The sequence below is a fragment of the Zootoca vivipara genome, chromosome 8, assembly GCF_963506605.1.
Source record: "Zootoca vivipara chromosome 8, rZooViv1.1, whole genome shotgun sequence".
NCBI classification, from domain to species: Eukaryota; Metazoa; Chordata; class Lepidosauria; order Squamata; family Lacertidae; genus Zootoca; species Zootoca vivipara.
This window is the reverse complement of record NC_083283.1, coordinates 19,920,005-19,932,880: the sequence shown is the minus strand read 5'-3', so window position 1 is coordinate 19,932,880 and position 12,876 is coordinate 19,920,005. Positions and strand designations below refer to the sequence as shown.

At 39.1% G+C, this 12,876-nt stretch overlaps 1 protein-coding gene across 6 annotated transcripts in view; it reads left to right on the top strand.

The window, feature by feature from the left end:
* The window catches only part of OXR1 (oxidation resistance 1), a 234,133-nt gene that overhangs the window by 202,877 nt on the left and 18,380 nt on the right, over positions 1–12,876 (top strand). For 3 of the 6 annotated variants that reach the window (XM_035125767.2, XM_035125763.2, XM_060277665.1), the window contains 3 exons: positions 347–1,062; positions 3,069–3,234; positions 3,968–4,124. In XM_035125767.2, coding sequence (XP_034981658.2) covers positions 347–1,062; positions 3,069–3,234; positions 3,968–4,124 — 1,039 coding nt within the window. Of the gene's footprint in view, positions 1–346; positions 1,063–3,068; positions 3,235–3,967; positions 4,125–4,211; positions 11,053–12,876 lie in introns of those variants that run through there. The other 3 variants (XM_035125774.2, XM_035125773.2, XM_035125765.2) reach the window with 2 other exon arrangements.

Sequence of the window (12,876 nt, the reverse complement as noted above, 5' to 3'; positions counted from 1 at the left end):
AGCGCTACATATGACGTATGCATCGCCACGTATGTCGCATGAATCACTACGTAGCAATGCTGCGCATGCGCGCTACGTAGCGGGGTGCCCCGCAAAACATGGAGCTGGGAGTGGGCTGCCCCCTCCCCTCTCCCTTGCTATGCCACCGCTTAAATATAAGGCGTATCTGGTCCATCCTCCATCCATCTGTCATAAAGCAAGAAGCTAATCAGGTACATTGTAGAATTGAGTTTGATGGAGAGTCATATGCAACTGACACAATTAAAATGTGGCTAGTAAAAACATAGGTGTTGTCTACTCTTATTAGGTTATAACATAAAGCTCCCCCTCCTTTTTTCCCTTTTAGTGATGTGGATCAATTGTCTGTAAAAGATCTCTACCATTTCAGGAAAATCGCAAGAAGCAATACTGATGAAATGGACTCGAGGATGCGAGATACAGGGAATGATAGTGCCAGCACTGCTCCGAGGAGCACAGAGGAGTCTCTTTCGGAAGATGTGTTCACTGAATCGGAACTCTCTCCAATAAGGGAGGAGCTTGTTTCTTCAGATGAACTTCGGCAAGACAAATCTTCTGGAGCCTCATCAGAATCTGTCCAAACAGTAAATCAGACTGCCGCAGAACATGTAACAGCTATTTCAGACTCTGCCAGTGTACTTGGTAATGTAAACTCCAGTCTAGAACATCCTTTGAATGACGGCAGCAAGTCTGTTAGCGATACTGTGGGTTCAGAATCAGCAGACACAACACTAAAAGAAGTACAAGACACTGTAGAGGGAAATGGTGCTGATGTTCAAGAGACACCACATGGCACAGATCAGGAAAATGTACCAGAAGTTGAGGAGTGTTTGCATTCTGAAGAAGACGATTCTAAAAGGGATGCTACAAATAAGGGGCAACTTGTGAAAGAGCCAACTCAAGATTCTGAGACAGATATTGATATGCTACGGAAACTTTGGAAGAGCCATACTATGCAACAAACTAAACAACAAAGGGATATGCACCAGGATGCACATAAGGAAATGAAGCACAAAGTAGCAATAGCTGATGGAACAATAGAAGGTAAGCAAGTAAATATTAGAGTAATCTATCTATCTATCATCTATCTATCTATCTATCTATCTATCTATCTATCTATCTATCTATCTATCTATCTATCATCTATCATCTATTAGCAGTGGTGTGTCTGGAAAATATAGCCCATTCCTATACTAGCTGAGTCCACTGACAGATGAAGAGAAGTAGTTACCATAGCTAGAAGAATTACTTATGCCTACATTAAAGATGATTAAATATAAATTTGCATCATAAGTTTGTCTTTATTATTAAAAAAAATTAAATGAACACAAAATAGGTTTTTTTTAGCATCTTGTTATTTGAGGTAACTTTATCACACATCATTGAATAGCTCCCATTGTTAGCGATAAAATGTGTCTTGGAAGTATTTACCACGTTTGCATTCAGAACGCAGTTTGTAGATTATGAGCAACAGGTATGCCGGTTAAGGAATCATTTAGCATTTTTCTCTCATGTAACATTATTTGCATGAAACACTTGGGGATCCTTTAATGGAATGACGGAATAGAAATGGTTTTAATACATTAATCTTCTGAGAACAACAAATAGCTTTATCTAAAATGGGGCTGGTGCACTGTACTGGGTTCTCTCCAACTGTTGGACAAAACTCTCATGATCTGTTGAACTAAACTCTCCAGGGTATAGAAGGCAATTGAAGGCTACAAGCCATGATGACTATGCTCTGCCTCCGCAGTTGAAAGCAGCTTCTGAATACCAGTTGCTGGAAACCAGTGCGGGGGGGGGGGGGGGGAGTGCTCTTGTGCTCCAGTCCTACTTGCGAGTTTCCCACAGACATCTGGTTGGCCATTGTGAGAACAGGATGCTGGACTAGATGGGCCACTGGCCTGATCCAGCAGGCTCTTCTTATATTCTAATGATCCCTGACCAATGGTCATGCTGACTGGGGATGATGAGAATTGGAGTCCAACAACATGTAGACGCCACCAAGTCCCCCACGGCTAATAGAATATACTGTTATGTGCAGTGGGACTCTTAAAATTTATAACCCTTTTGTTGCAGATGCAACAGTCACTTACTTGTTTTTGCCTAGCCATACTAGATATTAAAAATCATAAATAAAAAAGCCATACTAGAATAAAAGGCCATGCTAGACAATAAAAGGCCATACTAGAATAAAAGTCTCAACTATTTATGATGGTAAACTTCCATAGTGTAAAATCTATACCCACAACAATAATGAAAGCAGCAGCAAAAGGGTAATTCATTGGCTTAGCCAACATATGTATTTCCATGCAAAGCTGTTGGACAACTGTATCTCCAATGGAAAGGAATGCCATAAGAGAGAAGATGTTGCCCTGTGTATGGCTTTTGATGGAATTACCGGTACAATCAGGCCATCTCCTGCAGCCCTTAAGGGCTGATCTAGTAGTGAGAAAGATGCTCTTTCAGGTACAGATTCCAAGCTATATTTGGTTCATACACCAAAGTCAGCTTTCAAATATTAGTTTTGGAAGAATGAAAGAGTGCACAGAGATAAAGTAATGAGGACAGTTCAGAAGGAGAAGGAAAACGTTTAAAGGAGTTTCAATAGAGGAAATGAGGAATCCTGTGAAAAGGGAGAGGGGAAGTATTTAAAAAGACAGACAGCAGATTTCAGGATACAGTACAAAGTGTTTGTAAGAAAAGAACACTGAGAAACTCAAGACACAACAAGAGATTAAGCAGGATTTTAGTTGCACCAATGAGGAGAAAATGACTCTTTATTGGGTGATTTCAAGCTATGAGCAAAGAGAGCAACTGGAAAGGGTATGCATATTTTTCGACTGAATGCAATAACCACAGGAACTGGAAGGGGACATTTAGGGGGAGAGGGGTGAAGTCAAACCACTGGAGAATCACAGCACCTACTGTGGCTGCACAGACCAGTAACTCATAACTGCTGCCTCCCATGTTGCATTTGCTGCATTAGTAAACTACCTGATCAAACTTGCCAAGAAAGATCTGACATTTTATATCGTCTTTAATGAAAGGTTCTCTAACGAAGGAGAAGAGAAGACATCGATTACACAAGTTCTTATGTCTCAGAGTTGGCAAGCCAATGAGAAAAACATTTGTATCACAGGCAAGTGCATCCATGCAACAGTATGCACAGAGAGATAAGAAACATGAATACTGGTTTGCTGTGCCACAAGAAAGGTAAGATGGGAAGGCTTTTCTGTAAGTATAGCCATCATAAAGGAGTGCCTTTTCACTTTTCAGCTTAACAATTGCTGCTTTCTTTCAGTATACCAAACTATTTTTCTACCAGACTCTGAAAGTCTTCAGTTCATAGGAGCCAACTCCTAGGAGCCAAGGTCCATTTGACCCCCCTCCAATAAAATATTTATTTTATTTAATAAATAGGCATTGCCATTAAAATGGTGTGTGTGCGCCACATCTTGTGACCGATTATGTGAGGCAGGGCTTTCCTGGGCTACCCCAATATTGTTGATGCCTGAGAAAGACACACATTCTTAATTTATGGACTTCACTGTCGCAAGTTGTGGTGATGGCTTAAAATTTGTTTAGACAAATTCATGGATAAGGCTTTCAGTGGCTACTAGTCAATATGCCTGTAAACAATTGAAAGATAGTTCTTAATACTACTAGTTTTATTTAGGGATGAGTGAGGAAAGAATGAAGTACAATACAATAGTTTTTCAGAGGGAAAAATAGTAGTCCCTTTTTATGCTTCTGAGTGATTGTATTCTAAATTTTCATTGGAATACATTATTAAAAATTCTAATGAACATTCACTCAAGTTCTTTCTTTTCAAAGAGAATAATGAATAAGCAACAGTGGAAAGGTATTTAGAAGAAATTTGAAACATGTATAGGTCTTTGTAAGTTTGAAAGTTCAGTAACCACTTTTCTCTTTTGCTCTCTCAAAGGACTGAGCATCTGTATGCCTTTTTTGTTCAGTGGAGTCCAGAAATGTATACAGATACAGAGGAGATAAGTAGAGAGCCTGGGTTTATGGTTGTAAAAAAATTTGAGTCTGAAACCAGTGAAGATTCAGTTAATGAAGCAGCTGCTAAGGAGTGGGAGGTAAGTGATTTTAAAGATTTCTTAATGACTGGAAGACATAGCTTTTGTTTGAAACATTTCAACTTTCTATATGAAGAATGTCCATGAGGAAAATATAAATTAGATGTTTTTAATGCAATCTCTATTTTTAGGATGCATTTTGAGCCAAACTATTGTTACATGCAGGTGTGTATATAACATGTAGTCTGGCACTGTTTAAATTGGAAAAGCCATTTCAGAGAGAGGTAATTTGCAATCGGAGAAGAGAAAGCATAAAACCTTTTCCTTATCAGACTTCCATTCCCAGCAGCTTTTCTTCTCCATGAATTGCAAGCTTGTTGAGAAGGAATCGAGCCCACCCCACACTATTTTACTTATCTCAATCACTTCCCACTCCTCACCCTGCTTCTTTTCCCAGTTTGAAAAGTTCTGTCGGATTACCATTACATTTGTTCATTGCTAAAGAAACTGATGAGCTTTTGGCTCAAGCAGTTGCTACCTTGCAAAAGATATGTGCAGTTTCTTACTGTTTTGCAAAAGGAAAAATAGGCGTGCATGTTAATTTGTACGTGTAATAAACCAAATGTTCATGTTGCCCAGGCTTAGTTTCTAGTATAATGTATGTATGTATTTATGTACATAAGCTTAACATGTTATTTTAGTTGTGTGCTGGTGTCCTAAACACACGCACTTATGTACTCCATAATATTATGTAACTCAGTGTATGCTTGTTTTGCTCATGAAGATTTGCTTGGTTCATCTTTTGTAGATGTTGTAGATGTTACAGTTGCTGGTCTTGATTCTAAACGTTACAGTGTACTACTCCTGGATTTGCATCAGAATCTGCTGTATTTTTTTTATTAGTTACGAAATCCAGACAGGAAAATATGAGTCAATTTTAATGTGACATCTGTGCAGAAACAGATTACGTATAAAATCAAGCACCTCTGGAACAGAAAACAACGAATTTTGCTTTATTAATTGTTTATTTAATGTACATTCGCTTTTCAGTATTTTGATATTGTCATTTTATGAATCTAAAATTGACTTTAGATAAAATTTCCATTTAATAGGTATATAGTTATATACTTTTTTGTTATGGGAATTCAGTGATTACTGAGAGGGTTTCATGAATATCCTAGCAAAAGTCAGTTTGCAAAGGTTAATGCTTTTAGTCTATACATCCTTCTTTTCTAAGAGATCAGAATCTCTTATTAGCAGTCTTTCGAGGTTCATTTTAAAGGGAAGGAGCTTAAAAAGCAGAGAAAGTTATGGTTTGAACATTGAAATAATGAAAACTGAGTTGCTCTCTTAGAACCCAAGGGACCATTGTTACATCCATTTCTAGTATACTCTGCTGTTCTTACAGGAGCTTTCAGGACAAAGATTCCTGAAGTCAACCATTTCATGGCTTTCTTGCGAGCAGTAGGTTATTGCTACTGGAAGAGTAGGCCTGTCTGATTTAGTCTGTGTAGTGAAACAGCAAAATTAATTCCCTAGTGTGTGTGTGGACAGTCTGTAAGTTACCTACTCGGATGTTGCTGGTGTACAGCTGTGGATTGTTGAGAGAAAAACATGCAGACTTCCGGTGAGCTGCGGACACGGAAAGGAGCGCGAAGTGACCGCTTCGTGGTCACTTCGGTTGAGACGGGGGAGTTTACCGGGTTCTGTAGGGCTTAACAAACCCGAGATTCAAGGGGAGTTACCTTGGAAAACAGGCTACCCAGCGGCGTCCTTAAGCCATTCTCCCCTCTTTCGGGGCCCAAATTAGTGGCCTCAGGGGGGGATTGAGTGGTGGACACGAGGGGGGAGCACCGCCAACCACGTCTCACGCAGCCTCAGGCTCCCGTGGTAAGCAGCCTGCCTCCGGGACATCTATCCTTTGCATATCTGGTGTAGAAAACCATTGAACAGTATTGTTGATGATAGACATGCCTCTGGTACTCATTAACACTCTTTAATCTTTTATGGGGTTTGTAGGTTTTGTGGGTCCCCCCCCAGTCTGTTTTTTTAAAAATTAAACTTATTATTCTAGGAAAAAGGGGGTCTGCTTTCAGCTATGATGTCAGCAACATACGATTTGGGTTATATGATTTTGATGTACAGAGCATTTGTTTTCTGGTCCCCAACTTTGCCATATACAGTGGTACCTCGGTTTAAGTACACAATTGGTTCCGGAAGTCTGTACTTAAACTGAAGCGTACTTAACCTGAAGCGAACTTTCCCATTGAAAGTAATGGAAAGTGGATTAATCCATTCCAGACAGGTCCACAGAGCTGAACACATGCATAGGTTTGTACTGTCAAGACTTTTTAAAAAAATAGGAATTCAGCTGCAGTGCTTACTGCCGTTGGTAAGGGTGTGGTTTGTTAATTTAACAGTTAGGCTTGTGTGTGATATACATAACGCAAACTTTTTTAAAAATCAACTTGGTGTAAGACAATTAACAAATGTGCATGCATTGCCTACTTCACCACAAAATTACTAAGAGTAATACATGATGCTGGTGGGTAAAGGTAAATAGCAAAAAGGTGAATGACTGCAAGCTTGTTGGAACTGCCTTTCCCATGCAAATACCTGTTCAGATTGTTTTCTGTTTAACATCAGATGCGATATATTTTTCTACATGGGAGGGGCCATTACCTTATGGACTGCCAGCACAATACAAGTTCTCTCAATACAGTGGTACCTCAGATTATAAACGCTTTGGGTTACAAACTCTGCTAACCCGGAAGTAGTACCTCGGGTTGAGAATTTACCCCAGGATGAGCACAGAAATCACGCGGCAGCGGGAGGCCCCATTAGTGAAAGCACGCCTCAGGTTGAGAATGGTTTTGGGTTAAGAATGGACCTCCGAAACAAATTAAGTTCAAAAACCCGAGTTACCACTGTACAACCCTTGAGAGAGGGTCACCTGCATTAGAGTTGCTAGTGCAGGCCCTCCAGTTCCAGTAACACCTGCACGCTGACCTAAAAATAAATGAATAAATAACCTGCAAAAGGTATTTCTAAGCTGCAGTAGAATAAAATCATCTTGACCTGTGTCCAGTTCTATTGGAAGCTGTTTCGAAGAAACCACATCCTGTATTGATACAAATAGCAGATGTAATGCTTATTGAAAAGATTAGGATTTGGATGCTTTCCAGTATTTGGACTAATTCCTGTTACTAATAAACTGTGGAACTTTCCCCCACCTTTCTTTAATAAGCCTTGAAATACGATTCTGCAGTCTCTAAATATTATTTTTAGTTTGTTCTCTTTACATTCATCTTCATGGCTATGAGAATAAAAATGCTTTGCAAGTCTCCCTGCCTTTTATGTCTAAGTTAAAGATATCAAGGTCAAAATAACTTTTGACAAGAGGCAGGATTTTTTAAAAAATGTGCATGTGTAAGTTGTAAACCATTCATTGCCATATATCAATTTTGAGGGCAAAATTGACATTTAAAAAGAGTATAAGCCTTGTAAGATGACATGTTGTCATAACAGTCAACTTTGCATATTCTTGCTTTCCCTAGGCGTACTGCTACATATGATTGTGTTTGCGAGAAACAAATCAAATATTTTTACATACTGTGCTGATTTAAATATTCCTATAAAGCACCTGGCAAAACTGTCACCTGACAGCAGCCATTATATCAACCTCCTTCAACAGCCACTTTGCAGTACCTATTATATCAGGTTGTGATAGAGGACAGAAGAGAAGGGATGCAGAGCCACTCTCCTGGTGCAGTTGAGAGACCACCATCTTTTGGCTTCTCCTCTTGAACTTTTTTCACCCCAGCTGGTCATTTGAAGAATTTGAAACTACTGTAAATACTAAGTTCTTAGTTTCTTCCTCTCACTTTCTTTGTGTTCCTAACAACTTTGCTACCTATCCTGTATCAAGGGAATAGCAAAATACATGAATCATTTCAAGGTGCATTGCACACAGCTGAAATAACTTGGCATCTGTAATCCTGAAATAGCTTTTGTAACAAACTAGAACAAAATAACTTCCCCCAGAGGCTCGATTTGAGATTAGCCATGTTGAAATAGGCAACATGATGTTTTTTAAAAAACAACTTAGGTTTTGTAAATATAGACTCCTAACACTAGTGGAACACTAGTATGTGGCTCTTGCCTTTAACCTGATGATAGAAGTTACCTTTACATAAGAGCCCTGCTGATTCAGATCAAAGTCCGTCTAGTCCAGCAACCTGTTCTCACACCAGATACCCATGGAAAGCCCAGAACCACAAATAGTGTTCTCATCAACTGGTATTCAAAAGCACTTTTTTCTGACAGTGGAGATAGAATATAGCCAGACTTCATGACTTTGTCTAATCTTCTTTTAAAGCCATCCAAACTGCTGCTCAGGGCTGCTTTAGGAAGAAGGCCAATAGATATAGATATGGTAAATAAGTTGTGGGCCACCACTGCATCTTGTGAGAGTGAATTCTTAACTCCCTAGCTCAGGGTTGCCAAACCTTTTGGACTAGTAGGCACATTTCAATTTTCCAAGTGTACTGGGAGTGCCATACTGACTGCTGTGGAGGAGATGTGGCATAATGCAGAATGGCTCCCATAGGCAGTGTGGCATAACACAGAACTGGAGAGACAGAAACTGCCAATAACTTTATGCTTCACAAGGGAAGTCAGCTATGTCTTGCTAGACCTGGTTATGGGAAACACACACACACACACACACACACACAGTGATGCCGTTACTATTCAATAATAGCCTGTTTGTACCGCATGCATCTTTTAGCTCTTCCTGTCATCCTTCCAATTTTGAATTCATTGTACAGGTGATGCTTTCCAGTCAGGATTGCCTGACAGCAAGGTGATCAGGTTTTTCTATCTAATCTTCATCTACAAAGCCAGCAAAATACCTGTCAAGATGGGTGTGTAGAGGAAAAGCCTGTATATTGCAGGACCTCAGACCAGCTGTGAAAAGTCTATAACTCTGCCTCTGAGGAACGATTGTGAAATGTAAGGGGAGTGAGGTAGACCAGAGCATAGCACGTCTCCTCTCCACGTAGAAGAGAGAGAAAGGAGGAGAATATACATATTTTCCACGTAGCAACCAAAGCTAATTTATGTGAGAAGGTTTGTCATTGCACAGTTTAAAATTATTTCAAATGAAATAAAGAAATTTACCTAGGGAATTGGCTGCAGTGCAAAGGTTTGAGTTTTGTGGTGACTTAAATCCTTTGTTCAGCTGTCTATATTTCTCACCCTGTCCAGCAATCTGGGGAAACCTCAGGTACAGATGAAACTTACTGGGTAGCATCAAACAATTCTTATTTTTTGGCCTAACTGTTGTTGTAAGGCCAAAATGTGATTCATTTCCATGAACAAAGAACTCGATACATTGTTTAAATATGGTTTTGTATCAAATCTGTGCTGCTCATGTAATACATTTTTTATTGGTACAAATCTTGCTTGTGCCCCTTCAACTAAACATCTTTATAAACATTATCGGGATGTGGGAAGGTACACTTCCTATGCTGTGTAATTCTTTTTCAAGGCTTATACAGGCATATTACAGTGGTGCCTTGACTTACGAATTTAATCCGTTCCGAAGGCACCTTCGTAAGTCGAAAAACGCCATTGGAAACGCGATTTCCCATAGGAATGCATTGAAAACGGAAAAATTCGTAAGTCGAAAAATCCCTATCTAAAACCACTGTGGTTTCCCCCCGGATGTCGAGACATTCGTAAGCGTGCAGCCACTACCCCCATTCGTAAGTCGAAAAATTCCGTTGTCGAGTCGTTCGTAAGTCGAGGTACCACTGTATCACTTTCTTCCTAGATGTTTAAGCTAGAGTAATGAGAACTGTGTGAAACTGCTACTTTGTGAAACATGTTTGTAGTACAGTCGTACCTCGGTTTACGAACCGCTCGGGTTGCGAACAGTTCGGGTTGCGAACTCCGCAACCCCGGAAGTGTTTTCGGCGTGCGCGCTTTGCGCATGCGCAGAAATGGTGCTTGGTTTGCGACCTTTCGGGTTACGAACTGCGACCCGGAACGGATCGTGTTAGTAACCCGAGGTACTACTGTACTATTATATGCCACTGCATACACAGACTGTATACTGCATATACAATCAGCTTTCTTGGGTATACTGTGTGTGTGTCTGTGAGACTGAGTTACAGGGTGTGCATAATATACATGTTTGTGTCTGTAATGCTTTACTTCTAGTCTCAGGTGCTCAAGGATCCCCCCCTCAAAATATTTCAAAATGTTATTAATATTGATGGCACTATTACTTCCATTTACATCTGAGAAACCTGGGGTTCAGGTTATCCCATGACACACTGCCCAGTTGTCTCCCTACTTCCCTAGAACTCCCTCTTTCCCTTTTGATACTTCTCAACTACACAATTGTATCAGACAGAACAGCTGAGATGGTTGGCTAGCATACTTTCAGCAATGTGTGTTACTTAAAAGCATATTTTTCTGCAAAGATTTATCGATCAGATTTCTTCCAGAAAAGTGTAGCTTATTAAAATTAGTTAACTGAAACAAATGGCAGTTTTGTGGATTAACACTGTTCTTGAATAGATGCAGTTCTGTTTTGACATAATTCTTACTAGATTCTAAAATACTGTTCTGTCACTTTAAACTATTCAGCCTTTTGAGCACTTTAGTGCACTACAACCTCCCTTGAATATAGAAACATTCCTGTTGTTCATTCACCAGGCAAGACACACCCCAGTGGATGCATACTATTCACCCATTAGCTTTCTGTCCTGTCAGTCAGTTGTCTGTGACTAGCACGTTATTCTGTCTTCTAGCAAGACTCTTCTGTGCCTGGAATTGAAAGCAGGTAGAGAGAATGTTGTGTGGAAATCCTCCTGTAAAGCTAAAATTGCTTTAATTTATTTTTCCAAGGGAAATGATTCGTTTCTGGTATGGCAAGAAAGGAAGAAAGCACCATTCAATGAAAAATAAATATACCCTGGTAATTCCTTTGAGAAATATTTTATTGATGTTTTGGCCGTCATTTTGATGATGATACCATGGCAAACTAGCAGTAGTTCCTGCTTTATTAATTGTAAGATTGCCTGCAGAATTTTAAATTTTAGATAATTGTTGCATTACAAAGATACTGTAATTCTGAACAGTACAATGTTTACTTAATAGTTGAACTTTGCAACCTGAGCATAATGCTTAAAAGTGATTTGGTTTAAACATAGAATGTAGCAATTTGTGTACCGGTAGGTGTTGAGGGAAAATGCCTTTTAGGAAGTTTCTTATAGCAACTTGATTGTTCTTGTGTATTTTAGCTAAAGATTATTTACCAACCATAGTATTAATCTAAAAATACACGCGTTTTTCCAAATGTTAAATATGAAGTTTGAATAATTGTATCCCAAGATCTTATATTTAATCTGAAATCCAGTGTGCAGAAGTTAGCTTATTTTTATTTTATCTTTATTTTATATGTTAGTATTTTGAAAATGACTCCTAGGAAGCAATTAGTGCCACTGAAGTTGTTGTTTTTAAATAAAATGGAGGATAGTCACTATGTGCCTGGCTTGTCACTGTAGCTCAGTGATTCCCTTGTGTAACTGCCAGAAACAGGAAGCAAGCAACTGCATGTGGAATTCTTGAGAGAAGTTCTGTAACCAAGTGCATTATAATAGCATGGATTTTCTGCTTGTAGTTGCAAGGCTCCTTTCTGCAGAACTTACTATGACTTGTATAAACTAATTCATCTTTCAGGGGGGAGGAGTGTTTCCTCACAGCAAGCAGTTGCTAACTGGAATTGTACTTCATGCCAAATTCTTTTTTTCTCTTTTTGTCATTTTGGTATTTCATGATATACTGATTTAAGAATCTGAAATTGGAAAATAGGACCAATTAAGGCAATCGGGGGGGGGGGCACACCACATTTTTTCTGTGTCTTGGTAATTGCATCAGTTTGGATCCTTTCTCTTTTGTTCATATAGGAAAGAAAATAATAATGATCTAACTTAGGGTTGCGGTCTGGGCATATTTTCAGGCACTATCATTTGCATTCTATTCTCTTTGTTTAGAGATAGACATAATATAATACATGCAATGTAATTGGAAATGAGGAATGGAAAATAGTTACTCATCAGTGGGGAGAAACTTTGCATGCAGGTGTAGAAATCATACTTAGAGAGATTTTTCTTGCTTGCACATCTCTTTCTGAGATAAGATGTCTCCATTACCAAACATTTTGACACATAATTAAAGTTAAAGCTCCTTTAAGTCTTACTTCAAGTTGAGGCCTGTCATCTCACTCTCACAATGCTCTGAAACCCAGAGTTTGTGAAATGTGAGTTGCGTCCTCAAAGCACTAAAGATGTGAGATAGCTCAATAAAGAGAAAGTGCTAGGGTGGGTGTAAGAATGCTGCCTGGAATCCTTTACATAGCTGAGATGTTTCTCTGGATTTGCACGTGATGGTGGTAAAAAAAACTAAATTATTGCATTCAATCCTGAATGTATTTGTGTGGTCATTTATGATTATTGCAGTGCAGCACCAGAAAAGAGTTCTTTGTGTAGGCCGTCTGAAAGTTACCCTCCTTGAATCAAAAATTATTTTATTTAATTCTGAATTCATTTGAAACAGCATTTTAGGGGTGTTGATTTTAAAATGTGTATCGTATTAGCAATTTTGAATCAAGTTTCCTTCTTTCTGTCTTCTTTGTTAACTCTAATTGTTTTCACTGGTTGAGTACATCCTCATTTAACTCCTGGTAATTGAAAACGGGTGGTGCTGTGGTGTAAACTACTGAGCCTCTTGGGCTTGCTGA